Consider the following 25,292-nt stretch of genomic DNA (forward strand, 5'->3'; position numbering starts at 1 on the left):
CATTTCATTGAATTAATAAAAAAGGTCATTTGTGACTGCCACGTGTCCAGCACTTAGAGGTTTAATGGCATATTATTTATGAGTGAGCTGTTTTGTGCAAGAACTTCATTAAGATCTGTTTTTACTGCTTGGCCTTTATATTCCTATACTTTAGAGAGCAATGATTCTGTTTAATAGGAATTGATTTAGTCTGTTTCACATTTGTCTTTGCTTTCATTGGCTGCTGCACAAGTGTTGAAACCATGACTTAATATTCCTGATGCCGGAGAGCAAAAGTTCAGCTTATTACGGTTCGAGCTTCCCAATTAAATTTATCTGTTTAAAAAAAACTCTAGGGAAATATATTTTTCTCTCCATTCAACCCACTTTAAAAAAAAAAAAAAGCTTTTAATGGAGTTTTTGTGTCATTCTATGAAACTGTGCTTCAGGGACGGCTCATTATGTGCTGGGACTAATTTGATTGTTTCTGTCAATTATTATGCAAACTTCTCATCATGACATTTGAAAAGCAGCATGTTTGGAAATGTCAGTGACCTCTGTGGTCAGATTATAAATATAAACATGCATAGATTATTCTAGTGTGAACACTCTGCTGCTTGGTGATAGTTTCCCTACAATAAAATGCACATCCATTGTAATTAAAATATTACCAACAAAACAGACACGTTTATCTCTAAACTACAAAACACATTCGGGTTGAAGAGTTGATAAATGCAGAACAGTGCATGCCATGCAACCATAGGATTTTTATGTCAATGTTGTATTAGAAGTCAGTGCAATAACATGCTGATGATGTTATCAATGCACCGGTCAGCTTGAGTCCAAATTATAGTTATATATATATACCCTATAGTTATGATTTAAAGGAACAGTGCATCTGAAAATTGTTTGGAACAACATGAGTTCACGCTCGTAGTTCGGTTTTCTTTGTTCTTTTGATTCGGACCAAAAATAGAAAACAATACATTTAGTACTGGTTCACCTAGCGTTTAGTTATTTTTAACACCAAACCTAAAGATGCACAAAAAAAGGCTTTAATGACATATTTTGCGACTGAACTTCTCAAACATCCAAACCAATGCTGTGTTCTGGGATAAATGCGCTCGCTGTGTGTGCGTAGCTTCATATGATGGTATTTTGAGTAGCTGAGAACTCGTGAAGAGCTTATAAAATGTGTCAAAACAGCGGCAGGAATCCCTCCGTCACACACACACACACACCTGCTGTGAGGAGAGGCGGTTCTGATGCCTGTACTGAACTGTGATGAGGAACATCACGACTATGCCGAAAAAAACAGGTGTGCTTGAGCATTCTGTCCTTTTTAAGGTTGCCTCTGGTGACATCATTTCCTGTTTTTGGTTTGTTTACATGTCTTTGGTGTTGTGTTCATATTTCAGTCGCACCGCACCAGAGTTGGTTTGGAAGCGGACAGAGACTCATCTTTTCAGCGTCTCGCTCCTCTTGTTAGATGCACCAGGGTTCAGACGGCAGCGTTCACACTTATTCAAATGAACCGCACTAACAGAGCAATCGCACCAGAGTTCACTTTAATCCAACCAAACATGCCAAGTGTGAACACACACTAAATAACACCTTTTTATTTTTAAGTGAACTATTCCTTTAAGATCAAGCTGAAAACAAAAACGTCATCAATAATTTGGGAGGGCAAGTTAAGATTTATTTTACAGGCTAATTTTATTAGTCTACAATACAAAATAAAGTTCTGTCCTGGAATATCATAATGTTCCTCAGTGACCAAATAATTTCCACTCACAATTTTTTTTGAAACGGTCACTGAACAAAGGTTTTAAAAAAAGATTAGACTCACTGACTGAAAAAGACAAACACAAATCCGAACCGAGGATCCACTGATAAAGCCTCAGACACAGTCCAGTACAATCTGCATTTCCCGGGAAATGAGTGTGAGCCGGGTCACTTTTTAGAGTAAGTGATCTTCATGGCACACGTCGCTGTAATCCTGAATCCCTGTAGCGCGTCTTTCGCGACTCCGGCTTGAGTCTCGCTCTCGAACTCCACAAACGCAATGTCATGCTTTCCAGGGACCAGACGCACTTCTTTAAACCCAGGAAACCTGAAAACATGGAACAGGACAGGGAGCCGATGAGTAAACAATCAGAGAAAATCTCACTGGAAGAGCTATTTTCAGCTTGACAATACATGATATACATCTCAATATTTATGCATTTGTGATAACACGGCTTAAAAGAGTGTTTTTTTTTTTTCTTGAGTAGATTTAAAGTTTATCAAAAGTGAAATGTTTTCCACACTAAAAGAACACAAAGAAGAATATTTCATATTAAAATTCTCATATATTCTCAGTAAAATTCTATATAACAACAGTTAAAATAGATTGAAATAAACAGCCATATATTACTAAAACATTTACTTTGTTTTTCCTCTACTGTATACTAGATTTGAAAGAAACGTACTGGTTGAATAACATGGAGAGCATCATCTCGTTGGTTTCTTCTGGGAGATTATTCAGGAACAGAATATAATTCGGTGGGTTGTCAGGGACCTAAAACAATATAAAATCATTTATGGGATTTTCGGGTACATAAAACAACTTTTTTTTTTATAAAATCACAGAATAAGTGTGTGCAGTACCTGGACTGTGGCCGGTGGAGGAGGTTGGTTGTTTACGGATCCCTGCAGGAAAAATGCAGAAGCAAAATTTGCTCAGTTGATCTGGTTTTTCTTTGAATATGCTTTTCAGGCCAGTGTCTTTCTGATTACATGATGCATTTCAACTCACCGTTGGTTTCTTGTTGAGATTGGCCGCCTGTTCCAGGGCTTTCTTTTTCTTCTCTTTCTTCTTTTCTTTATCTCCATACGTGCCTCTCATCTTAGAGACCAGGTCCGAGTCAGTTTTTGCATACTGGATTCGCTACAAGTACATGCGAAGGTTAGCAAGTGAGAAATGTGTCAAGTATTTCTAATTCTTTATAATGTGAATTGACAACATCTGATAAACATCCACCCATCAGAGGAGCAGTTCAGCCACTAGAGAAGATTCTGCCAACATTTGCATTATTTTAAAAAGTGATTTACGCAATCACAGTGCAAAAATGGCATAAATGTAGTCCACATATACGTTTTAATTTTTTCGGTGAGTTCTGTACCATTGGCTCTAATTAGACACCGTAATTTTTTTTGGGCTTGTCTTGGTGTGTCCCGAGCTTTAAACGCTGCCCTATTCGCTAGTCATTTAACGCGGATATACGTCACAATATGAAAAAAAAGATTATCGCAACTTCCATTTCATGCTGACTTTAAACAGTTTACCAAATCAGGAATTCAAATTCTAACTCGTCATTAAATCCCACATCTACATCACTATAAATAAACACCAATTTATTATTACATTTCCTTTCTAATAGCAGAAATTCTTTATTTACTGCTACCGTTACCGAGAGACTGTTAGAATCAAACGTTTTTTTTTCCCCCCCAAGCCTGGATATGTATTGATCGAATGCGGTTTGAGCTTGTCCACTTTCGACCACTTCCAGAGTTAGTTAAAAACGCATCACACCGGATTGCTTTCGTAGTGTAAACTCATGTGAATGTGTTCAAACAGCCACAAAAGACCGTCTTCTCTCCGCCTACTGACCTAATGAGGAAGCATTATGGGAAGTGCGCTAGCCAGACGGGATATAAAACCTTGTCGGCATTAAGACCCAAGTTTGGTTTGAAAATGAAAAACATACTAGGCACAATTTTCTCTCTCCATTCCTGATTTCCAACACACACTTTTATGACATCAGAGTAGAAACTAAAGCTGATGCTCTGTGTTTTTCCGTCGTCTCCAGGAGGGTTAATATGTACATTGTGAAAGCTTATTTTGTCCATTAGATCTGAAAAGCCCATACATTTACCAGCCCATAGACCCTCCCTTCGAAGAAATCAGGACGAAAGTGGACAAAAGAGGCGGATTACAACATCAGGAGTAAACAGGAATGTCTCTCTCGTCTACTTAAGATGCGTTTGGTCGATCGGATCACAATACCAGGTGTAAACAGGGCCAATGCGAGGAAATGGTGGCAGTTTTTACTTTGTAGATGAATTTCTCCTTGGGTGATGAAGATCTAATTACAACATAAAAGCTAAAGAGGTTATGGTGAATCAATGTACCAATTCCCTCATTATTTTCTAAAATGTTAGATTCGAGATACGTAAACATCAGATGATCTGAGGCGTGTGTCACTGACCATGGGTTTGTTGTAGAAGGGGAATCCCTGCAGTTGTCTGAGGGCATTGGTGGCTGCAGAAAGCTCTTTAAAGATCACAAACGCCTGACCCCTCATCTTCGCAGTCTTCAGAGCAACAATGTCCATAATCTGGCCAAACTGCGAGAATAAGGCGTACAGCGATCTCTTCAGCTCTGGAGAAAAAACAAGTTTCACACAACTGCAGATTCTGTCCTCAAACATATGATCACAGCAAACATGTCAAAGCTGTTCCACTCAAAGCCATTTTACCTTCTTTCTTGATCTTATCGTTAACATTGTTGATGTAGATGGTGTGATTCGGTCGTATGTCCATGATTAATAATTTCACTGCAACACAGAGAAAGAGATTGAATTCAATTATACCAATAAATGAGAGCAACTAACGTACACAAAACCAAAACACACGTATTACCTTCTATTTAGTATTCAGACTAGTCTTAACTACTAGTGTTTATAACAGTGCCGATCTGATAAATTATAAAACGTAATTTATTAAACACTAATATAACAATAAACCTGAATGAATCGCCTCAAACTTACCACACTGCTGAATTCAGGCGGAAACTGCTTCTTCTCCTTTATTGTTGAGAAACAGTTCCGGGTTGTTGCGCCTCCTGTTGTCGCGGAGTGATACAACATCCGCGCCAAACCCAAACACGTAATATGTAGCTTTTCTAAAAATTTGCCCACGGTTTCACAGACTTAAATTACTCTAGTCCCAGACTAAAATGCACGTTTGAGCTGTTTTAACTGAAAGCAACTTGCCCAGAGATATCTTTAAATATGTCAGTGTGGCATTGTTTTGTCTCAAGATGCACACCAGTAATGTTTTGCTAAGGTATGTTTATAAAAGCTACTTAAATTTCCTAATTAAACTAAGGCCTAATCTAAACCCTGTCTGTGAAAGCAGGCCATAGTCTCATAGCTTGGACCCCAAGTTTAAAACTTTTATACAACCATTTATGTTTGGCTAATGGTTTCCCTAACCGATACTTCAAGACTAATGTTCTGAGTGGTTGCTAGGCAGTTTGCAATTGTTTTTTTATTAATGAATAATCACTAATATATGACTCTGACTATTCATGGAATTTCGTACCACCTATGGATACCTTTTTTAAAAAGCTGAGACACATTCAAAAAGATTCACATTTATTTTACATCCAGTAAATGAACAATAAACACACACATGACATTATAATACATTTTGTTGCTGGGCTGGTTCGTGCACAGGTCATTATTTGAGATGTGTATTTTGTGACACGTTGACCGCTGCTCTCGCTGACTGCCTGTATGTGTGTGTGTTCAGAGTGTGTTGATGCTCTGTAGTTTGCGCTCGGTGAAGAAGCGGTGTGTGTCTCGTGTGTGTGTGAGCTCGGACGGCTTGCTGCGGCTGAAATAGGACAGCATGGAGGCGTTATTCTGACGCGCAGCTGCCTTTTCACCATCTTCCTCATCATCATCCCTACACATAAAAACACATTTAATATTGCACTCAAAGTACATAACATATGCAAAGAGAAATATTTTTGTATGATGCACAATTTTGTAAATAACAGCCGGTCTGAAGATGAAAAGGCAGCGCCCCCTGCCGTCAGACTCACCAGTGAACAGCGACAGCTTTACTGTCCAGGAGCGTCTGCGCTGTGCTCCAGCTGAACCTCACGAACTGAGGATAACCAAACACTGGGTCCAGATACTTCAGCAACCAGCTCTTAGTTTTAGGATCTTAACACACACACACACACACACACACAATATCATGATACATTTATATTGAGCCAAGTATACACTACCTTTCAAAAGTTTAGGGTTAGTAAAAAAAAAAAAAAGTAAGAAATTACTGGAATTTTTTGAAATTATAACTTCAACATGATGCAATAAATTCACATCTACTGACCATTAGGATACCCAGAGCCGTAATCTGCATCCACGTCGCCCAAATCTTCTGCAAACTTCCAGGATTTGACCGCATGGTCTCTGGCCACCTATAAAAAGTAAAAATTACTGTACAAAAAATCCAATCAGGTGTGTAAATCTTTCCTTATTAGCAAACCGTTGAGGGTTTGCGATTACCTTGGCACAGATGCTGGCGGCACTGACGACGGGGAAGAGCGAGTCAGCTTTGGGACGCACCGTGACCTCCACCCCGGGGAAGCGCTGCGAGAGCTTGTCCTGATACTTCTCTGCAGGACCCACGGTATCCACAAACACCTGAGAGGAATGAAAGACACGTCGGGATGGGATCATCACCATTTCTGCTGTCTATCACACAGGCGTTGGTTTAGTACCTCTTTGAGCTGCACCCCGCAGTCCAGCGCGTACTGCACCAGACCAATAGCAGCATCATGGGACAGAGCATTCAGATTGTATTTCGCTCTGAAAACAAAAGGACGACAGGTTAAAATGTTTCTTCTGACTAGAATTACCAGCTTTAAAGGCCCCCTGAAATCAAAATTGACGTTTTTTAGCTTATAGTATGAATATGTTAGCTTTAAGGTAATGAATAAGCTGGTGTGTTCCAAAACAATGACAAAATTGGCATTTAGGAGATATAAGCATTCAAAACTTCGTCTCTCACTTCCGCTAAAATGTATCACGGATTTTTATGAAATCACTTCAGCTTCTCATCACATCTTCTGTCCAATCAAATGCCCTCTAGAATCTAAAGCTCCGCCACCTATGCTATAAAAACAAACCCCTGACCAAGAGATGTGTGTTCTGTTGCTCAAACACTCGAGTTTTATTCCGTTTTCTAACTGTACGTTGGTTAAGATTGAAACGGCCAGAATTTATTCACACCTCTACTATTGAATCCAACGTATCATCAGCGCTCGGCTTCGCTTCCACGGTGCTGTCAAGCACGACTTGCAGTCTGTGAGGTAAACTGAACGCTATTGGCTATTTGAGAAGGGGGAGGGGCCATTCAATATGTCCCACCTTAGCTTCCTGTTTCAGTGGAAATTACATCAACGCATCAAACAAAGCTGCGTGTTCAGGCACATCAGTGGGCCTTTAATGTCCGAGTCCGAAATTTTCACACGTTAAAAAATAAATACGACCTCATGTTGTGTCAATCACATTTACACACTGCCTCCGAAACTTTCGTCCGTCATAAAAAAGAAATTCGAATTTTCTGCATTTTTCGCATCCGTAGCAAGCGTTTTGAGAGGTGTTCTGACAAGTCAGAGCCAGCGAATGACGAAAATGAAAAAAGGCATACAAAAATTTCGGCCTCGGTGTGCATTGGAAGGAAGGACGTTTACTGTGCATGCAGTGACATCATGTGTGCGACGTGTACCTTTGCAGCATGCTGGTGGAGATGGTGTTGGGCGAGAGGACCTGAAGGGCCCAGCCCACAAAACCTTTGGCCTTGTCGATCTTCAGAAACAGGTTCTCTCTCTCTGCCTCCGACAGCGTCTTTGAGTCTAAACACACAACAAAAATACTGCAGCAATCCGAACTTCTGTCAAGATTTGCTCTGTAACGTCAGACGAATAACTCGAACCAACCGGCCACTTTCATATTCTTCAGGTCTTCTTTTCTGGATACAGGGCAGAAGCATATCCCATACACCATGGGTCCTGAAATACAGTACATCTAATGTAAACTCCAATTAAATTTTTTTTAAAAAGAGACCTTCTCCAAAGACGACGACGTCACTTACCCAGGACGGGTCCCCTGCCCGCCTCATCGATGCCCAGGCAACAGTCCTCCGTCTTACACACATCTGGGATGGACGAGGACAAGCGGCAGCTCACGGAGTTATCCGCCTCAAAATCACCCAGATCCATGTCTGATCGTTCCGTGGATAAAATAATAAAACATAAGAATATATCACAGGTTATTGTTGAATAATAGGCATGAATTTTAAGCTTTGATTTAAATGGATGAATATAAATAATAATAAGTATTACAGCAAATAATGAATAAATAAAATACAAACAATAAAAAAGAACGTTAAGAAAAACATTAAAATAACCTACAAGCTAACAACCAACTAACTTTAAAGCCCATTTTTTTTACCATTATGTAAATAATCAAGTTATTTCTAAGTATATACAAACACCTTCTTTAATTCCAACACAAGTATTATTTTTCCCATATAAGTTAATGTTACTGTATAACAGAAATCACAAAATCGATCAATATTGCGAGATGGAAAAAAAAAAGTACAGTCCAAACGGTACAAAAATAAGTGTAGAGAACATGGTTTATTAACTCTTATCAAATAATTTACTGGGTTTTTCAAATACATAATAGCACTATGTGATTAATCACAATGTGAGAAAGTTGATGCATAAACAAACTTGCACTAACCTGTGTGCTTGCGTGTGTGTGTGTGTAGCGCGCCTCACCCGGAAATACAGAATTGGCGCGAGTTTTGCTGCTTGACCTTTGACCGACAATATTTGATGGACAAAACGTACTTATTACTTCATTAAAAAAAATACTACACACACGGAAACGTATTCAAAAATACATCTAATTTCTAAAAGTGTGCACCAAACGTGTTTAAATTTGTGCCTCCACATCTCTCAATCGCAGTGGTTTGTGGGAAATGAAGTTCAGAGAACGTTTGGCAACGTAGATTTCCCCTCTAAATCAGTGTTTTATATTCAAGTCAGTGCAGAAATGTATAACACCAAAACATAAACAGTGAGTGGAGCAATAAATTATAAACGATATAGCGTTAATAGCGATAAATTGTACATAATTAAGTATAACGTCTTGAGGTCAGTATTTTTTTAGAGTCTATGGGCAAAACACATAGGCTACATATGATTTTTGTGCTTTTTGTTCTCATGCTGTGGATGTAGAACGTGGCTAAAATAATGAATATATTTAGAATATACTTTTCATTTTCTGATATGTACATCAAATAATACACGCAATAATAAATATATACTCTTCAGCCGCTGTTAGATAGCCTGAACGAAATTAAGTCATGGCTTTCAAGCTATTTTTTAAACCTAAATGAAAGTTTATCTAGAGTTTATTATTTTCGGCCCCAAGGAAAATGTGTTTTTGATTTTGATCTTGGCTTTCTCACCCCATATAACACAAAGTGTGCCAGAAATCTGGGCTTCCTTTTCGACTCCAAATTTGACAAACAGATTTCAGCTGTTGTCAGCATGCTTTTACCAACTTCGCCTTCTCAGTAAAGTGAAGGCCATTTTATCAAGCAGTAGTTTGGAAACAGCTATTCATGCATTTGTTACAGCTTGATTAGTGTAATTCTCTGTGTTATGGTATTTCTCAGGCTTCCATCTCTCGTCTGCCAGTTGGTTCGAAACGCAGCCGCTTGACTGCTTGAAGGGAAGTGAAAGTATGACCACATAACACCTATTTTAATGTCCCTACACTGGCTTCCTGTCAAGTATAGGATTGAGTTTAAACATGTATTATTTGTCTACAAAGCCCTGAATAATTTGGCTCCTCAATACTTAATAACAGATCTCTTGATTTGATCCGTACACTCCATCCAGAAACCTGAGATCCTGTGACCTTGGCCTTCTCACAGTTCCTAAAGTAAAACTGAATAAACAAATGATCGTTCTTTTGCCGCTGCTGGACCGAAACTGTGGAACAGCCTTCCTCCCTTTATTAGGCATGCTCCATCTATCTGAACTTTTAAATCTCATTTTAAGACTTATTAGGCTACTTATTCACCTTCTCTTCCTGGATTTCTCTTTTATTCTATTGATTGCTTATTTTGGCTTGTCTGGTATTTATGTATGTATATTAGGTTTATTTGTGTGTTTCTTTTATTCTTTGTAAAGCACTTTGGTCAACCTCAGTTGTGTCTTACGTGCTCTATAAATAAATGATTGATTGATTTGTATTGTTTTCCGAAATCTTGTCCCAATCTTCTCCCATCTGTAATCTATCTTAAAACTAAACGCAAAATGTGGCTAGTATTTGTAGTAGAGTAGATAAAGGCAGTTACCGAACTGAAGCACATGGACCCTCCCTCTTGTCTTTAAGTGGACCCGAAGCTCGCGCTCGGTAGTTTTGCAGCAGGTCGCGCGCGCGGACGGTTCCTGGTCTTCCTGTGCTCGTGCATCAAGAGAAAGTGAGGTTTCGCTTCCACTTACAGAACAGGTGAGTTTTGAAATATCGCTCTTTTGCGAACAATCCTAACGTTTATGCACATGCACGAATGCTAAATGAATAGTTTTAATTGCCGATTGTTACTGAACAAAAGAGCGCGTGGAAAACGCCGGCTATGTTTCGCTCTTGTACATTAACAACTGCTTGAAATATCTTCACGCATTCAACCTTTAATTCCGGGAAGGCGGCTTTGCTGTGAATTTTTGTTATATTGCAGCTATTATGTTTCGCGCAATGCTACTTTTATGTAATATCATCATCCCACTGCTCTGGATTAGCTCGCGTGGCTAAGCTGCTAAATAACGTTAACTCTCTGAATATATTAGCTACTAGTAATAGCGACTTTATCATGCATACTTGATATGCATTTCGTCTCACGTTTCCAGTCACTATTGTAAGTGAACAAACCTCTTACCAATTATGGCAAAGACTTTTATTAACGCACTTGTCTCGACCTTTTCTGAATCATTTTATCTTCTGTCTCCTGGCAGTTTTCAGGTCAAAGTCTCAGGGGGTCGTTGACTCATTCGTGTATTTGCTATGGGTTCGATATTATCAGATTTTTGCAGAGATACTGATCTGTCAGGCGCTATCAGAGGTTACAGGGCCCCATGTCCGGCGTGTACACGACGTCTGAGCCAAGTATACTTTATAAAACGCGCGTAAAGTCCATATTTTAACTGTAGAAATGACTAAAACGCTTATGTATTTGATCTGGAGTCGATGAAAGGCCGCGTTTAGTTTCTCAAGAAGCCCATTGTTCAAACAACTGACTGTCATGTGACCTGCAGCGTGTGATCTACTGCAAGGCTTCAATGCTTTGTGCATTGATACTTGCGTTTCAAAAACGAAAAGTTACTTTTTTGTGTTAGATTACAAGCTAAGTGTTGTTCACTTATAATTTTAGTACTTGTAATGCTATTATATTATTTACTTTTTATAACTTTTAAAAAAGCGTGCACAATTTCGTCAGATTAAAGGAGAAAGTTCTCCCAAAAATTCACCCTGGAGTCATCCTAGGTGTATATGACTTTCTTCTTTCTGTCAAACACAATCGGAGTTATATTAAAAAAATATCCTGGCTCTTCCAAGCTTTATAATGGGAGTGAATGGCACCTTAGATTTTAAATCACAAAAAAGCACATCCATCCATCCATCCATCCATCCATCATAGAAGTGCTCCATACGGCTCTGTGGGGCCTTCTGAAGCGAAGCGATGTGTTTTTGTAAGAAATATAATAGTCTAATATAATAATCATTGGGTCAGAGGTCACCGGATATAGACTAGTGTACGGCTGTTACTGGAAGCCAATGATTATAGTTGATAGATTTATAAATATGGATATTTTCCTTACAAAAACACATCGCTTCGCTTTATTAACTCCCTGGAGCCGTATGGATAACTTTTCATAATGGATGGATGTGCTTTTTTGGGCTTCAAAATCGGTTGTTATTAAAAATTCACTCCCATTATAAAGCTGGGAAGAGCCGGGATATTTTTTAATGTAACTCAGATTGTGTTCGGCTGAATGAAGAAAGTCATATACGCCTAGGGTGACTAAATTATGGGATAATTTTTGGATGAACTACTCCTTTAAAGTCACCATGAAATCAAAATGGACAATCTTGTTTTTCATGGAATATTGCAGTATGTATTATATTAAATGATTGATCTGTGCGCATAATTATTTTAATTCTCTGATGCATCTACTAGCGGGAGGGCGGAGCAACCTGTCACTCAACATGAGATCCACCAATAGCAAACCACAATGATCCAGTCAGTTCCCTATAGACAAAGGGAACGTCCTAAATTTGTTTTTCGAGAAGCCGTTTAACTCGGATATACATTACAAATTTAAAGAAAAGACTATTGCATCTTCTGGCTTTGTTTAAACTGTCTAGTCAATTTGCTATTTAATGTTGCTTATGCGATCAAAAATTATTCATTAGAAACATGTTTTTTACTGTTATATTTCTAAAAGTGTTTAGTTTGTAATAAAAAGTGTGATAATGGTAGTAGCAATAGTAATTTTGGTGATCAAACCCTAAAGCAGCAGCAGTGCCATAAAGCTTTTCTTGGTTTTTTTGTCCCCAGTGTCTTCATCATCATGTCTGTCGGAAACGCTAAGATCGGTCAACCTGCTCCTCAGTTCAAGGCCACGGCTGTGGTAGACGGACAGTTTAAAGACGTTCAGCTCTTGGACTACAGAGGTGAGCAGCTGTTTTGTTCATTCTAAACTACTTTTGCTTAACATTTCTTCATGATATGAGGCATCAAACACTGGCTGTTTCTAATTTAACTGTTTTTAAGGTGTAACCTGTTTGTCACTTCATCCTGATTCTCATTCCTTCTCTAGGGAAATATGTCGTGTTGTTCTTCTATCCGCTTGATTTCACCTTCGTGTGTCCCACTGAGATCATCGCGTTCAGCGAGCGGGCTGCCGAGTTTCGTAAAATCGGCTGTGAGCTCATCGCTGCCTCCACCGACTCTCACTTCAGCCATCTGGCATGGTGAGGGATCCTGTCGGCTGCTTTTATTCCTACATCTTCCACATCGGAGGAGCTTAAAGGAGTAGTTCACTTTAAAAAAAACTTTTGCTGATAATTTACTCACCCCCATGTCATCCAAGATGTCCATGTCTTTCTTTCTTCAGTCGAAAAGAAATTAAGGTTTTTGATGAAAACATTCCAGGATTTTTCTCCATATAATGGACTTCCATGGGAACCAGACGGTTCAAGGTCCAAAAGACAGTTTCAGTGCAGCTTTAAACGATACCAGACGATGAATAAGGGTCTTATCTAGCGAAACGATCGGCCATTTCAAAAATAAATAGAAAAGTTGAAGTTTAAAAAGCACAAAAATGCTGGCCTTGCTCTGTTCTGTGATGCACGTTCGTGACTCTCCTGTTCGAACTCGTTCATCAAAATGAACGAATCTTTTTTCGAGTCATTTCGTTCATTTCGTTCGTTGAATGAACGAAATGACTCGAAAAAAGATTTGTTCATTTTGATGAACGAGTTCGAACAGGAGAGTCACGAACGTGTATCATTTGTGCTTTTTAAACTTCAACTTTTCTATTTATTTTTGAAATGGCCGATCGTTTCGCTAGATAAGACCCTTAATCATCGTCTGGTGTCGTTTAAAGCCCTTTGAAGCTGAACTGAAACGGTCATTTGGACCTTGAACCGTCTGGTTCCCATTGAAGTCCATTATATGGAGAAAAATCCTGGAATGTTTTCATCAAAAACCTTAATTTCTTTTCGACTGAAGAAAGAAAGACATGGACATCTTGGATGACATGGGGGTGAGTAAATTATCAGCAAAAGTTTTTTTAAAAGTGAACTAATCCTTTAATGGTCACTTCAGAGCAAATGCATACATCCATATCAAGAAACATGTATATTGAATATCGTTAAAATGCTGTAAAAATATCAAGCACCTTTGTTTATTTATTTAGTTGGCAGTTATTTCATGTTGAATATATTTTAAACGGATTATAATAAGGTATTTGTTCTAGATCAATAGCAGCATTCGGTTTCACCGTTGGGTTTTCTGCTACGTGCTTCTCCGTGGGCTTCCTATGGCTTCTTCACCCAGTTATTGGTTATCTAATGTGCTTCTGACCAGCCTGTCATTGATAAGAGCTGCTGTGGTGTGTGTGAGAGAAGCGCAGATAAAGGAAGGGTGTAGCGTTTTATTGTACTTCTAGAAATTGCCATTTGAAGTCATCTTGACCTTTTTATCAAGAGCATTAGTCTTTGTGCTAACTTAAATAAATGAAATAGATAAAATAATAATAGGGTTTTTTTTAGGTTTAAAACCCCCCGACATTTAAAAAAAAAAAAAGAAAGAAATTATATATATTTACACAGACACGTATACATAAAATTTAAAATGGTTTACATTTAAAATAACCATGTTGTAATGTTTTATTAATCTGTAATTCAGTGAATTAATCTGCCGGATAGGACACTCAAGACTCACACACATATACATATATATATATAGTTTTATCTAGTCAGAATCCACTGTCCATTCAATATATTTTGCTGGACTGTAATACTTCTACCCCTTTGAGAATTTTTTTTTTAATTTTGTTGATACTTTTGAAAAGGGTTTTTAACCAAGTAAATCCAGACTCAGTCTTAAGGTTTTTAGGAAAAAATAATCTTAAACATCGGGGCCCGTATTCATAAAGATTCTAAGAATCCTCTCAGAAAACTCTTAATTTAGTTTAAAAACTTTTACGTAGGAGTCTTAGCTTAAGAGCGATTCGGGACCGATCTGAGAGCAACTGTGAGTAAGGAAAAGACAAAAACTTTCATCTTAGTGAGGAGGCGGGGTTGACCCCGTTGCTATGTGTGACACAATCTTTTGAAGACTGTGATTGGTTGGTTTTCCAAAAAAAGGAAAAAAAATAGTGATTTAAGTATAGGGTCTATTCTAAGCCTTCACTTTGAAATTACATGCGTCATTTTTCCTATTTGACTGTTCTCACACACACACACACATTTAGAGCTGTCACGATATCTACTTTTTGTTGTGCGATATATTGCACCAAAATTAATTGCGATAAACGATATTATTGTAATTTTCAGACCATTTTATGCCACTGATTACATAATGACAATATAATAGCATAATAATGCAAATACACTGTTTCAAAGAACATTTTATTCTTAATCTATTCAATATTTAGACATTGTGAAATGTGAAAAAATATATCCCAAATAAATAAAACAAGTAAATAAATACACTTTCGTTAACAAAAAAGTGCAAGGTATAAAGAACTAGATCAAAACAAAGTAATATGTCAATTTAAACTTTTAAAGTGTCTCACACAAAGGCACAGATGCATCAACAGGACATTTCTGCTGTCAGATTCGTTTTTTAATTGTTAGGCAGATTCCGAGAAAGGAACACCAACATGTTTACCTTGTGGGGCTTAAAGGAGAACTCCGGTCAATTTTAACATTGAGCTCATTTTTTTGGTAAATTTGGAGTGCTGTCAGTACAGAGAACAACGGCAAAAATCGGTGTTTCCTACACCGTGTTATCCTCTTTTTAAAATGTGCACACTGTTGACTTAAACGGGGCTAGTTTTAAACCTGTTAACATCCTTGATGTGTCATTTTAAGTGAACAGCCATGTGAGTGATGTTATTCATAGTGAACACGGTGAAAGATATGAATAAAGATGTGAAAGATATGAATAAAAATGATGTTTATTCAGCCAGCTCACATACCCGTATTTACTTCCTGTTTTCGGTCGAAGTCCACAGTAGTCGATTGTCGAGTTCGCGCGCGCGATCATTGGTAACTAAGATAACTAATGATCGCGCCCGCGAACTCGACAATTGACTACTGTGGACTTCGACCGAAAAAAGGAAGTAAATACAGGTATGTGAGCTGGCTGAATAAACATCATTTTTATTCATATCTTTCACATCTAACGTTACTGCAGTCAGATTCACCGTGTTCACTCTGAATAAAATCACTCACATGGCTCAATTCCATGTTGGACTCGTTATTCCTAACTGGCTCGCTGTAGATGTCGCAGAACACTTTAAAATGCAGTTGGTTCACGCCTTCTCTTTACCTGACGGTGTCTCTCTCTCTGTGTGTGTGTGTGTGTGTGTGTGGGGACACGCTGCCTGAGCCCCGCCTCCGACACAGAGTGCAGACAAGATGACAGAGGCAGCGCGATCAACTAAAATGTTGGTGACATTCATTGTAATGTAAAAATAAATCTAATTATTATTTTTAATAATAAAACAAATTATCAGTTGCAATATATCGCGGCACCAAAAATGATCGCGCTCATTTCCATATATCGTGCGATAAGTCGATATATTGACTATCGCGACAGCTCTACACACATTATATATGTGTATATAAATCCTTTTTTTTTATTTATTATGCTGTTAATTTCCTATAAGGTATTTGGCTTAGAATGATAAAAATTGTTCCACTCTTTCCAATTACACTGATTGCTGGCATGTCTATTTAAGTGGTTGTTTGAATGTTGGTTTTAATGTAACAAACATGGAATCAAAACCAAGGAGGACGAGAAAGCCCGACTGGACAGAGGAACAGTGTTTACTGTTAGCCCAGTTAGTGGATGAACACAAGGCCATCCTTAAAGGAAAACTCGGGCCGGGTGTCAATCAATAGCGTTTTATTAACTCACTGTCATCCATTGTCTGCAACACATTTCTTCTCCCTCTTCGTCTTTCTGCCATTTCTCCTCTGCTAAAGAAACTCTTAAGCCTCTTAAAAGTCCTCGTCCGTACTGCTAACAATTTTGACCTTAAGACCTCTTTTAAGGGTTAAGATACTTTCTGAATTACTTTTTTCTTTACTAGGTTTTTTTCTTTAATTTTAAGAGTGTATTTTCTTAGAACTTTGTCACTAGGAGCGACTCTTTGCATTAAGATTCTTTATGAATACGGGGGAGAAAGAATTAACGTTTTAAATCAAACCTCATTCCTGTTGTGACTTGGCTCCTGATAGGATCAACACCCCCAGGAAGCAGGGTGGACTCGGCTCCATGAACATCCCTCTGGTGGCTGACCTGACCAAGTCCATCTCCCAGGATTACGGCGTTCTGAAAGAGGAGGAGGGCATCGCCTACAGGTCTGTGATGTCCTGCTAATGTTTGCACACGTTCAGCTTCTTTCCTCTCTCGCTTGCAGTGTACGATTGCCACAGGAGATAGATCGAGTGCGCTTGATGACGTACACGTGTCCCGCAGTGTGGACATGGTACAGAACTACCCTAAAAAAAACGTAACTGCTAAACCGCTTTTATTATCCAAGTTAAGTTCAACTAGCAGAATTTGGCACAGTGTTGATTACCACCAATTATTTTTACTCATGCCTCAGTAAAAAAAAAAGAGAATTTTGTTCTATAAATATATATTATGTTATTATATTATATTATATGGCAGTGTTGAATAGTATGCACTACTGTTTAGAATTGTGATTGGTAAGGTTTTAAAATATTTTTGAAAGAAGTCTCTTATCACCAAAGCTGCGTTTCTTTGATCAAAAATACAGTAAAAACTGTAATATTGTGAAATATTATTACAATTTAAAATAACTGATTTCTATTTGAATGTTCTGAAATGTAATGTGATCAAAGCTAAATTTTCAGCATCATTACTCCAGTCTTCAGTGTCACATGATCCTTCAGAAATCAGTATAATATGATGATTTGATGCTCAAGAAACATTTCTGATTATTCTCAATGTTGAAAACAGTTGTGATGTGTAATATTTTTGTGGAAACAACGATACAGATTTTTTTGTTTTGATCAATAGAAAGTTCAATAGAACATTTATTTGAAATATAAATATTTTGTAAGATTAAAAATGTCTTTACTGTCTCTTTTGATCAAGTTAATTTGTCCTGGATTAATAAAAAAAACTCGTACTCGTACAGAAAAAAAACAAACAGACAAACATTTTGGCAAAGTCAAAGTTTTTGTTTTTAAAGTAAGGTGGGAATGTCTTTTTTTTATTTATTTTTATTTCACAGGATATAATAATTTGTACTAAATTGTGTCCACGTTATACTAAGTTTATTTTTTTTTAGGGAACAAATGAGTTCTATATATTTTCTGTAGTAATCCTTAACATGCAACATGTATGCTTAGTGCTCAGCTTGAATTGCACCTGAAACGTTCCTCCATTGTTGTCCAACTAGTTTAACAGCCGTCATACAGGTGTTATTGTAAACGGACGAGATTGCTGAACAAACCCTTTCGTCCTGCTCTCACAGAGGTCTGTTTGTGATTGACGATAAGGGCATCCTGAGGCAGATCACCATCAATGACCTGCCGGTGGGGCGCTCGGTGGACGAGACACTGAGACTGGTGCAGGCCTTCCAGCACACTGACAAATACGGAGAAGGTGAGAGACGGCTGCTCTTCCTCAATGTCCTGTCTCTGGAAATCTTGACTGGGACAGCGTGTGTAAAACTGGTGTCTAACATTTTTCACTCAAACCGCATTTGGAGGTAGTCAGAAACCTGTATATGTAGTGTAAACGCATGCGTCTTGATGCCAACAAAGAACCGTTTACTCGAATAACACCGTTATACACTTCACAGAACATCTTTGGTGTGATTGATATCTACACACGTTTTTCTTGAAATGTCAATAATATTTGAGAGCAACAGTGTGGCAACTTTTTTTTTTTTTTGCTTCATGCAGTAACAGTGAAATCTGATCACGTGATCTCAGGAAACGTAATAAGAGTGTGACAGCCTATATGTAGAGGTGTTGGGTAACTTAGTCACATTACAGTTGTTCATGTTCAATTCAGGTTTTGTGTGTCTATTATATATATATATATATACACACACACACCAGTATCTGTTACATGGTGTTGATTTATAATTTATAATAACATGTCTCTCTGTTCTCCGTAGTTTGTCCTGCTGGATGGAAACCAGGAAGTGACACTATTGTTCCAGATGTGCAGAAGAGCAAGGAGTTCTTCTCCAAGCAGTAACAGTCTCGCCGTGTTCCCCCATTCAGTGGGGTGTTAGTGCACTTAAATTTAGCCTGAGATTTCTTAAAGTTCTCTTAGCCAACGTAACAAACTCTTCGGTGTTTAAATGCACCTGATAGACTGATTTCGTTCTTTCCTCTGTCTAAAGACGCTGTTCCAGTCAGCGTCCCTCATGCACTGAAATGTCTTTAGTTTGTTTGCAGCTCTAGTTAATCTGTATTACATATTTAGTACTAAGTGAACATTTGATTCATTTTGAATTGTCACAAGTTGTTTAACATTCTGGTTGTTCATCAGTATCTTTGTCAAATAAACAGGCTGTTATTGCGTAACATTGCAGTTGTTTTATTGTACCAATATAACTCAGCTGTTGGTATGGTCCAAGTTCATTAAAAAATTTTTTTTTTTTTTTTTTTTTACTTTGACTAGGTTCACCCACCCAGAAAAGTATTCCCAACTTAAACAAGGGAGTTGTAATCCGCTTCATGGCTCTCATGAGTTTTCACTAAATCTGAACAAATCTCTGGTTGTAAATCTTCCAGAACACTTACTTGCTTTGTAAGCGTTTTAGTGGTGATCAGATAAAAAAGTGGACAAGTAAACCGTATTGTCTGTGATAAATATGCCACAAAGGCTTTGGTGAAGTTTGAGTTGGGACAAATCAGACCAGTAGATGGCAGTATTTCATTGCATTTGGAAGAACTAGTCAACGGCTGGAGCGACTTGTTGCTTATTGTGAATTGCCTCATAGACAAGTATAATTTTGCTACATTAATTTATGTCAAGGTGGCTTTTAATATATATATATATTTAGCAGATCTGAGAACTTTTCCATGGAAAAGTTTGGAATGAGTACGAGTAGAAAAAAACCTTAATGTAGCGTAACAGAAACTAAGTAATTTCCAACTAATGTTTTACACATGTTTATAATAGCCTATACATTTTAATAGTATACATGGGGTCTTTACATGAATGTATAGCTGTCTTTTAAATGTTAGAATTGTATTATGGTATGAGGTTGATCATATTGGTGGTGTCTAAAAGATTGTGTTTGTGCATCAGAGTGATTTGTAGACCGTGTGGTCAAGTGAACGTCATCTGATAGTGGCAATCTTCTGCTGATAAAACACCCAAAGCAACAATATTGCATCGAAGGCTACAGGAAATCTGAGCATTTCACACTGCATTTTTGCTTTTAATTAATTTTAAAATTAGACCAGTGTTCAACAACACCAGTGTTCTTTTTTATAATCATCAAATGAGTAGCACAAACAAGATTAATTGATATGTGATCATGGATGAAATCAGTTTGAGGTGCTTTTGAAAGTAAATAATCACAAATAATATCTTTAAGTGCTAATATCAATGTGTCATCTCAAGCTAAATTTATAAATGTTATGTTGAGCTTCAGTATGTCTTTAAAAAGTTTTACAGTTCATTTAGACTTTTGCTCAAGGTCATGACACCACAAGGTCATTTATTAGCAAATGCTGTAATATTTCTATGAATATCTTGTTTTCAAACTGATCACTTCAAGTCTTTTTTAATAAAACAAAATGTCCACTAAAATCTAATACGCTAATCTAAATTTTAAAATAAATACAATACTGCTTTTATTTATAGATCTGAATCAATATGTTCTTAAAATTGTGTCCTTTCTGTCTATTTAATCTCTGTTTAATATAGATGTGGGTTAGGCACCGACGTCTGGACTATCTATTACCGGTTTATGTAGGACTTGTGGAAACAGCCATTTATTCACACATAATTTGAAAGGTAGTTGGAATGTCCAAATAATCCCTAAGAAATGAAAGACTTGAGTGTTGTATTTTGGGCCTGACTAAAATGAAGAAAAGCAGCAACTTGTGAAAGAATAAAGGATGTTACAAAACAAGATAATTGGACTTGAAGCGCGTGGGCTTGTGGTTTTAGTACTGGACAGTTACACAAATCTACCGGTATAGTTTTACGGCATTCACCGGAAAAGTGTCACTTCTCGTTTACAAGTTTAGCTCTTTTTTTTTTTTTTGTTATTCTATTTTTGTGCTTGCGATGGCTCCGTTTTTTGCAAAGTACCTGGAAAATGCCCGTGCTCATATTTTTATCTCTAGTTTTCTTTTCGCTGAAACTGTTTTGGGAAGGTTTCTGCGCGCGGGGAAAACCCCGAGTTGCTAAATTTTCTCTCATTCACACGCGCTTCATTCATCCGAGCGTCAGACACGAAAGCGCGCGGACTTCCTGGCCGGTAGCGTGGGCGGGGGTTCCCGCAAGTCTACCCTCAGTGACGTACATGCAGCAAAACAGCCCATATATGGGCATTGCGTCAGCAGGAAAAAGAAGCCAACGTGGGCACGTTTTCAACGTAAACTTAAACCCGTATGAATGCTACAGAATGAACGATTCGTTTTCTCTCTGTGCTTGAAATGAACAACCCAAACAGTAGAATTATTTTCAAACTCTTTTACTTAAATATCAAAAATATAAACAAAACAAACAGAAACACATTTAAATGTCTGGATCAACCTGACTCACAATATCAATAATAACTTACTGGAATGTTTTCATAGGGCAGCACTTTTAACAACAAAACCAAAGTTACTCAGGGTTCACTTTAAGTGCTTTCATTGTCCAGTCGGGAGTACCTTGTCGGTCAAGATGCTTTTTAAAAACGACTATAATAACACTATAGTTTTCTACAAGAAAACACTTAAGAAATATACAACGCTCGTATTCAGTGCTGCATTGGACCCTTTTCACAGACATTAAAAAAAATGTGAAAATATAAAAAACTTTTCAGGACTTGCGATGTTGATGATCGTTAAAACGCGTCATCACAGTCTGACCGTCATCACGCAATTGTCATTTGAAAAAAATCTTTTGCTATTTGAGCAAATGGAAACACAAAACAAATATATAGCTATATTTAATGTAGTCTCTCATTCACCGCTATAACCTAGTAGCCTGGTTTCAGCCTGTGTGTGAAAAGGGTCCCTAGCATTTGCATCAAAACATCACAAACATGATCTGCTCTTCCAGTGTTTCCCATTTGTCAGAGTCTGTGTAATTGCAGCAGTTCGTTTTAAAACGACTTGATCTTCGGCGTTAACATCAGCTGGCAGCCGCTGCTCACATGAGTCATGACCTTCTGCTTGAGCTGGGCCACTTGCTCCCTCAACAGGGACGCGGTGCTGGACAGTCCGGCGTTATCAGTCTTTAGGATTTTCACTTTGTCCTCCAGCCTGGAGATGCGCTCCAGCTTCCGTCGCCGGCACTTGGTGGCCGCAAGCCGGTTCCTAAGCCTCTTGCGCTCCGCTTTGATGCGCTCCTGGTCCTCCATGTCGATGGGGGACATGGGAGGAGAGCCGTCGCTGCTCTGCAGGTCAGGAACGGTCTGTGGCTCCTCTTTAAGGCGCTGTTGATGGAGCGCGTGTTGGAAATGATGAGGATGCGTCGCGTTTTGATGGTGGTGATGGTGGTGGTGGTGGTACTGAGGCAAGTAGCTGATGGTGGCTGTCGGGTAGTTGGCTGCAGGTGTGAGGTTAGTGTTGGGATTGCAGCTGTTTAGAGTGGTGTACACGGGGGTGTCCGGTTGCAAGGAGGCGCCGAAGACGGAAGCCGCCGAGCAGGACGACAGTCCTCCGGCTCCGATGGACACGTTCGGCGGGGGCATTTGGTTCATTTTGTGGAGCTCGTCCAGCGCTTTCACGAAGCCGTCAGCGAAGCCCTCCTGCTCCTCTGTGATGCTCCGGGTGTACAGATACTGCCCCGGGGTGGGTGATGTGATGACACCGTTACCGTTCTGGATGATGAGTCTCTCCAGCTCCGGAGAGGCGAGTTTCAGCGAGCCTACGTCTCCGGTCGCCGCGGTGTAGAAGTCGCTTTCGGAGCGGAGGGACTTGAGGTTCCGGTAAGGTTCGGCGAAGCCCACGCTCATGTTCTGCTTTAGGAGCTTGTAGTCGTGCAGGGCAGCGTCTGGATGACCATAAGCAGAAAGAAACGAGTCGTCATGATAAAACGGTTGCTCCATTTTTGTTGACATGTGAACAGAAATTACGTCGGACGTTTTTTTTTTGACAGTTGACTGTACAGTTTAATGTCCGTTAATCTTGTTCTCTCCGTAATATTACATGAGGCAAAAAGATGTCAAAGAAGAGAAAAGAAACGTCCAAAATAGTTTGAACAACTTTTTACTGTACCAAGTCGACAGGTGTTTTCCCTTGACAGCTGATGTCCAAAAAGTGCTTTTTCTGTTCTGTTCCCGGAGTTATTTACAAACAGCAGTACGCGTTGTCTTCGGGCTCCGTGTGCACTCAATCTCTGGAGAAGTGCGCCTCCGAGCCTTTTATACTCCGCGTTTCGAGGGCGTGTCGCGGCCGCTGATTGGATGAGAGTTCGTTCCGCTCCTCGAGCTGTCAGATGGGCGATGACGTTGTTGCCAGGAACCGCTGAGATTGAAAACAACGCTGGAGGCGAGAGTGCAAAACTGAAGGGAGAGTTGCGCTCCTATTTTTGTTTCCACAAACAAGACGCAAAAAACTAGCCGCAATTGTTGCATAGGCACTTTTAAAAAAAATTCCCATGGCCATAGAGAAAACAGAAACACTGTTGTGGTCTCGAGAGAGAGAAAAATAAACACCTCTAAACCGGTGTTATAAAGAATCTTATAAGCAGATTTGTATCGTTAAAGAAACAGTTTGTCCAAAAATGGAAAACCCCAATTGGTTTCAACGGTTTCAACCCAATATTATTTTCTTAAGAGATTTTAGGTAGAATGCCATAAGCAGTTCTTTTATCCTACAACAAGTGGAAATTATTTTAAATGTCAAGCTCTAAATATATTCCTTTAATTTAGGTGGCAGAACTACACTAGCCATTTAAGTAGCCTAAATACAGGATCGTAAAATGGGATTGGATAATTTTAACCCGGATGAACGTGTCAGGGTCAACCACATCATACCGGCCCTTTTGAAAAGTCAAGAGGGGCCCATTATAAAGGCCCTCGATTGTAAAGCGTATACAGCCTAGGCTGGTTGGCTGGTCTTACCTGGTTTAAGTGTGTCTCTCAGCCTGGCAAAGCTGGTGTTCAGCTGGTCTTTTAGATGGTCTCCCAGCTTGACCAGCTAAGACCAGCTTTTCAAGGCTGAGAGACACACTTAAACTAAAAGAAGTGTCCAAAACCCCTATAAAACCAGTCTGGGAGGCCAGCTGAATCCATCCAACCAGCTTAGGCTAGTTTAAGCTGTGTGTTTTTTTTTTTTTTAGGGGAGAAAAAGCTATGAGTAATATAAAATAGGCCTAAGTGTCTGAGTAATACAGACACTATATGCATTTTTATTTGAGGGCTATTGACCATTTGTATTTGAGTAATTTTACTCACTGAGTCATATAACATGCAAAACATGAGTAATAATAGGCTTTTTTCATTTAAGAGTCCACGGATAAACTATAACATGTTTTGTATGTCTTTAGAGATTCTTACATTAAAGCAAAAGCATAACCATAGCTCTCTATTGATCAGGAATAAACTTACTCACGATTTGGCAACTGATATTAGTCCCATATATGGGCAAGACCACACAGTAGTTCCTCTTTAGTGAAGGACCGGGAAACCTCTCCCATGTGGGCCTGATTCCAGAGGCAACGCCTCCGCACATGGAGAGGTGGAGGAGGGGGAGTACGCTTGAGAAGAGGCAGCACACACACACACACACACACAACATGCTGTCGCAAGACTGGGAGATCGAAAGACCAGCGTTAATGTGACACCTTAATGCAAACACTATTTCAATATAGTCAAGGTCTCTCATGCTTTATATATAAGGGAATGTATCAGGTCAGGACACAGTGGCGCTTCACACCTGCTGTGTGTGTGTAGACCTTCACACGACCACATGCCAACACCTGTTTTGCACAAAAAGAAAGAAAGCCACTACTGTCTCCTCAATATGTTAATGAGACTGAATCATCATGGGCTGAAAGCCAGGTGCAAACCCATGTTTCGCCATTCGGCAGCAGCAGCGCAGAACCTTTCACCTATACATGTTCAGGTACGCCACACACACTCCTGTCAAGACGACACACTCAACTTCCTCTCTTAATGCAGGCCGTAAAATATTCAACTATAGTAAACAGACTTTTTAAACAAAATGTATAACAAATGTTCAGTGAAAAAAAGGGGGCTTACCGTTTTCCGTTGCCAGCATAAGGTGGTCAAACTAAATATATGAGATGTTTTATTTAGGTTCATTTTTAACATTTGTGTTTGCAATTTTTGCAATCCTGTTAACAAAATCTGAGGTATGACTAAATACAGTTTAACACCCTGATTGTGATCCTGCATTTTGTGTGTGTGTGTGTGTGTGTGCAAAAAATATAAAATAAACTGGAAAAATTCATAAAATTAAGTTACATTTATA

At 38.8% G+C, this 25,292-nt stretch overlaps 4 protein-coding genes across 5 annotated transcripts; 1 reads left to right on the forward strand and 3 right to left on the reverse strand.

The window, feature by feature from the left end:
• Positions 1-1,656: 1,656 nt before the first annotated feature.
• Positions 1,657-4,818, reverse strand: snrpb2 (small nuclear ribonucleoprotein polypeptide B2). Its single transcript, XM_056253529.1, has 7 exons — positions 4,791-4,818; positions 4,500-4,577; positions 4,230-4,402; positions 2,777-2,908; positions 2,629-2,670; positions 2,451-2,539; positions 1,657-2,092 (listed from the first exon to the last, which is right to left on the reverse strand). The coding sequence occupies exons 2-7, from the start codon at positions 4,561-4,563 to the stop codon at positions 1,933-1,935; spliced, it is 660 nt and encodes a 219-aa protein (XP_056109504.1). The 5' UTR covers positions 4,564-4,577; positions 4,791-4,818; the 3' UTR covers positions 1,657-1,932.
• Positions 4,819-5,493: 675 nt separating this feature from the next.
• On the reverse strand, positions 5,494-8,572 carry rnaseh2a (ribonuclease H2, subunit A). 2 transcript variants are annotated; one of them, XM_056253531.1, is made up of 9 exons: positions 8,567-8,572; positions 7,915-8,053; positions 7,760-7,831; positions 7,549-7,675; positions 6,539-6,626; positions 6,324-6,461; positions 6,148-6,235; positions 5,852-5,975; positions 5,494-5,712 (listed from the first exon to the last, which is right to left on the reverse strand). In XM_056253531.1, exons 2-9 carry the CDS (start codon positions 8,039-8,041, stop codon positions 5,553-5,555), a joined length of 924 nt encoding a protein of 307 aa, XP_056109506.1. In that variant the 5' UTR covers positions 8,042-8,053; positions 8,567-8,572; the 3' UTR covers positions 5,494-5,552. The 2 variants fall into 2 exon arrangements, with proteins under 2 accessions (XP_056109506.1, XP_056109505.1); XM_056253530.1 differs by lacking the exon at positions 8,567-8,572 and having other exon boundaries at positions 7,915-8,077.
• Positions 8,573-12,434: 3,862 nt separating this feature from the next.
• Positions 12,435-19,208, forward strand: prdx2 (peroxiredoxin 2). The gene is made up of 5 exons (XM_056253631.1): positions 12,435-12,572; positions 12,719-12,872; positions 16,875-16,997; positions 18,143-18,273; positions 18,794-19,208. Exons 1-5 carry the CDS (start codon positions 12,470-12,472, stop codon positions 18,874-18,876), a joined length of 594 nt encoding a protein of 197 aa, XP_056109606.1. The 5' UTR covers positions 12,435-12,469; the 3' UTR covers positions 18,877-19,208.
• A 2,592-nt stretch (positions 19,209-21,800) lies between these two features.
• On the reverse strand, positions 21,801-23,188 carry junba (JunB proto-oncogene, AP-1 transcription factor subunit a). The gene has a single exon (XM_056253632.1). The coding sequence runs from the start codon at positions 22,913-22,915 to the stop codon at positions 21,956-21,958; it is 960 nt and encodes a 319-aa protein (XP_056109607.1). The 5' UTR covers positions 22,916-23,188; the 3' UTR covers positions 21,801-21,955.
• Positions 23,189-25,292: the final 2,104 nt, after the last annotated feature.

Source organism: Rhinichthys klamathensis, unplaced genomic scaffold (assembly GCF_029890125.1).
Source record: "Rhinichthys klamathensis goyatoka isolate OS25496 unplaced genomic scaffold, OSU_Roscu_1.1 h1tg000107l_1, whole genome shotgun sequence".
In the NCBI taxonomy this organism is placed as follows: Eukaryota; Metazoa; Chordata; class Actinopteri; order Cypriniformes; family Leuciscidae; genus Rhinichthys; species Rhinichthys klamathensis.

Bases quoted from the DNA above. Each gene is read 5' to 3' on its own strand.
- junba (XM_056253632.1), bottom strand. From the start codon at position 22,915: ATGTCAACAAAAATGGAGCAACCGTTTTATCATGACGACTCGTTTCTT.
- prdx2 (XM_056253631.1), top strand. From the start codon at position 12,470: ATGTCTGTCGGAAACGCTAAGATCGGTCAACCTGCTCCTCAGTTCAAG. The intron at 12,873-16,874 runs GTGAGGGATCCT...GGCTCCTGATAG, and splicing joins CACTTCAGCCATCTGGCATG to GATCAACACCCCCAGGAAGC. The intron at 16,998-18,142 runs GTCTGTGATGTC...CTGCTCTCACAG, and splicing joins GAGGAGGGCATCGCCTACAG to AGGTCTGTTTGTGATTGACG.
- rnaseh2a (XM_056253531.1), bottom strand. From the start codon at position 8,041: ATGGATCTGGGTGATTTTGAGGCGGATAACTCCGTGAGCTGCCGCTTG. The intron at 7,832-7,914 runs GTAAGTGACGTC...ACTGTATTTCAG, and splicing joins GGGCAGGGGACCCGTCCTGG to GACCCATGGTGTATGGGATA. The intron at 6,236-6,323 runs GTAATCGCAAAC...TACTTTTTATAG, and splicing joins CCGCCAGCATCTGTGCCAAG to GTGGCCAGAGACCATGCGGT.
- snrpb2 (XM_056253529.1), bottom strand. From the start codon at position 4,563: ATGGACATACGACCGAATCACACCATCTACATCAACAATGTTAACGAT. The intron at 2,909-4,229 runs GTCAGTGACACA...ATGTACTTGTAG, and splicing joins CCTTCTACAACAAACCCATG to CGAATCCAGTATGCAAAAAC. The intron at 2,671-2,776 runs GTGAGTTGAAAT...TTTTTCCTGCAG, and splicing joins ATCTCAACAAGAAACCAACG to GGATCCGTAAACAACCAACC.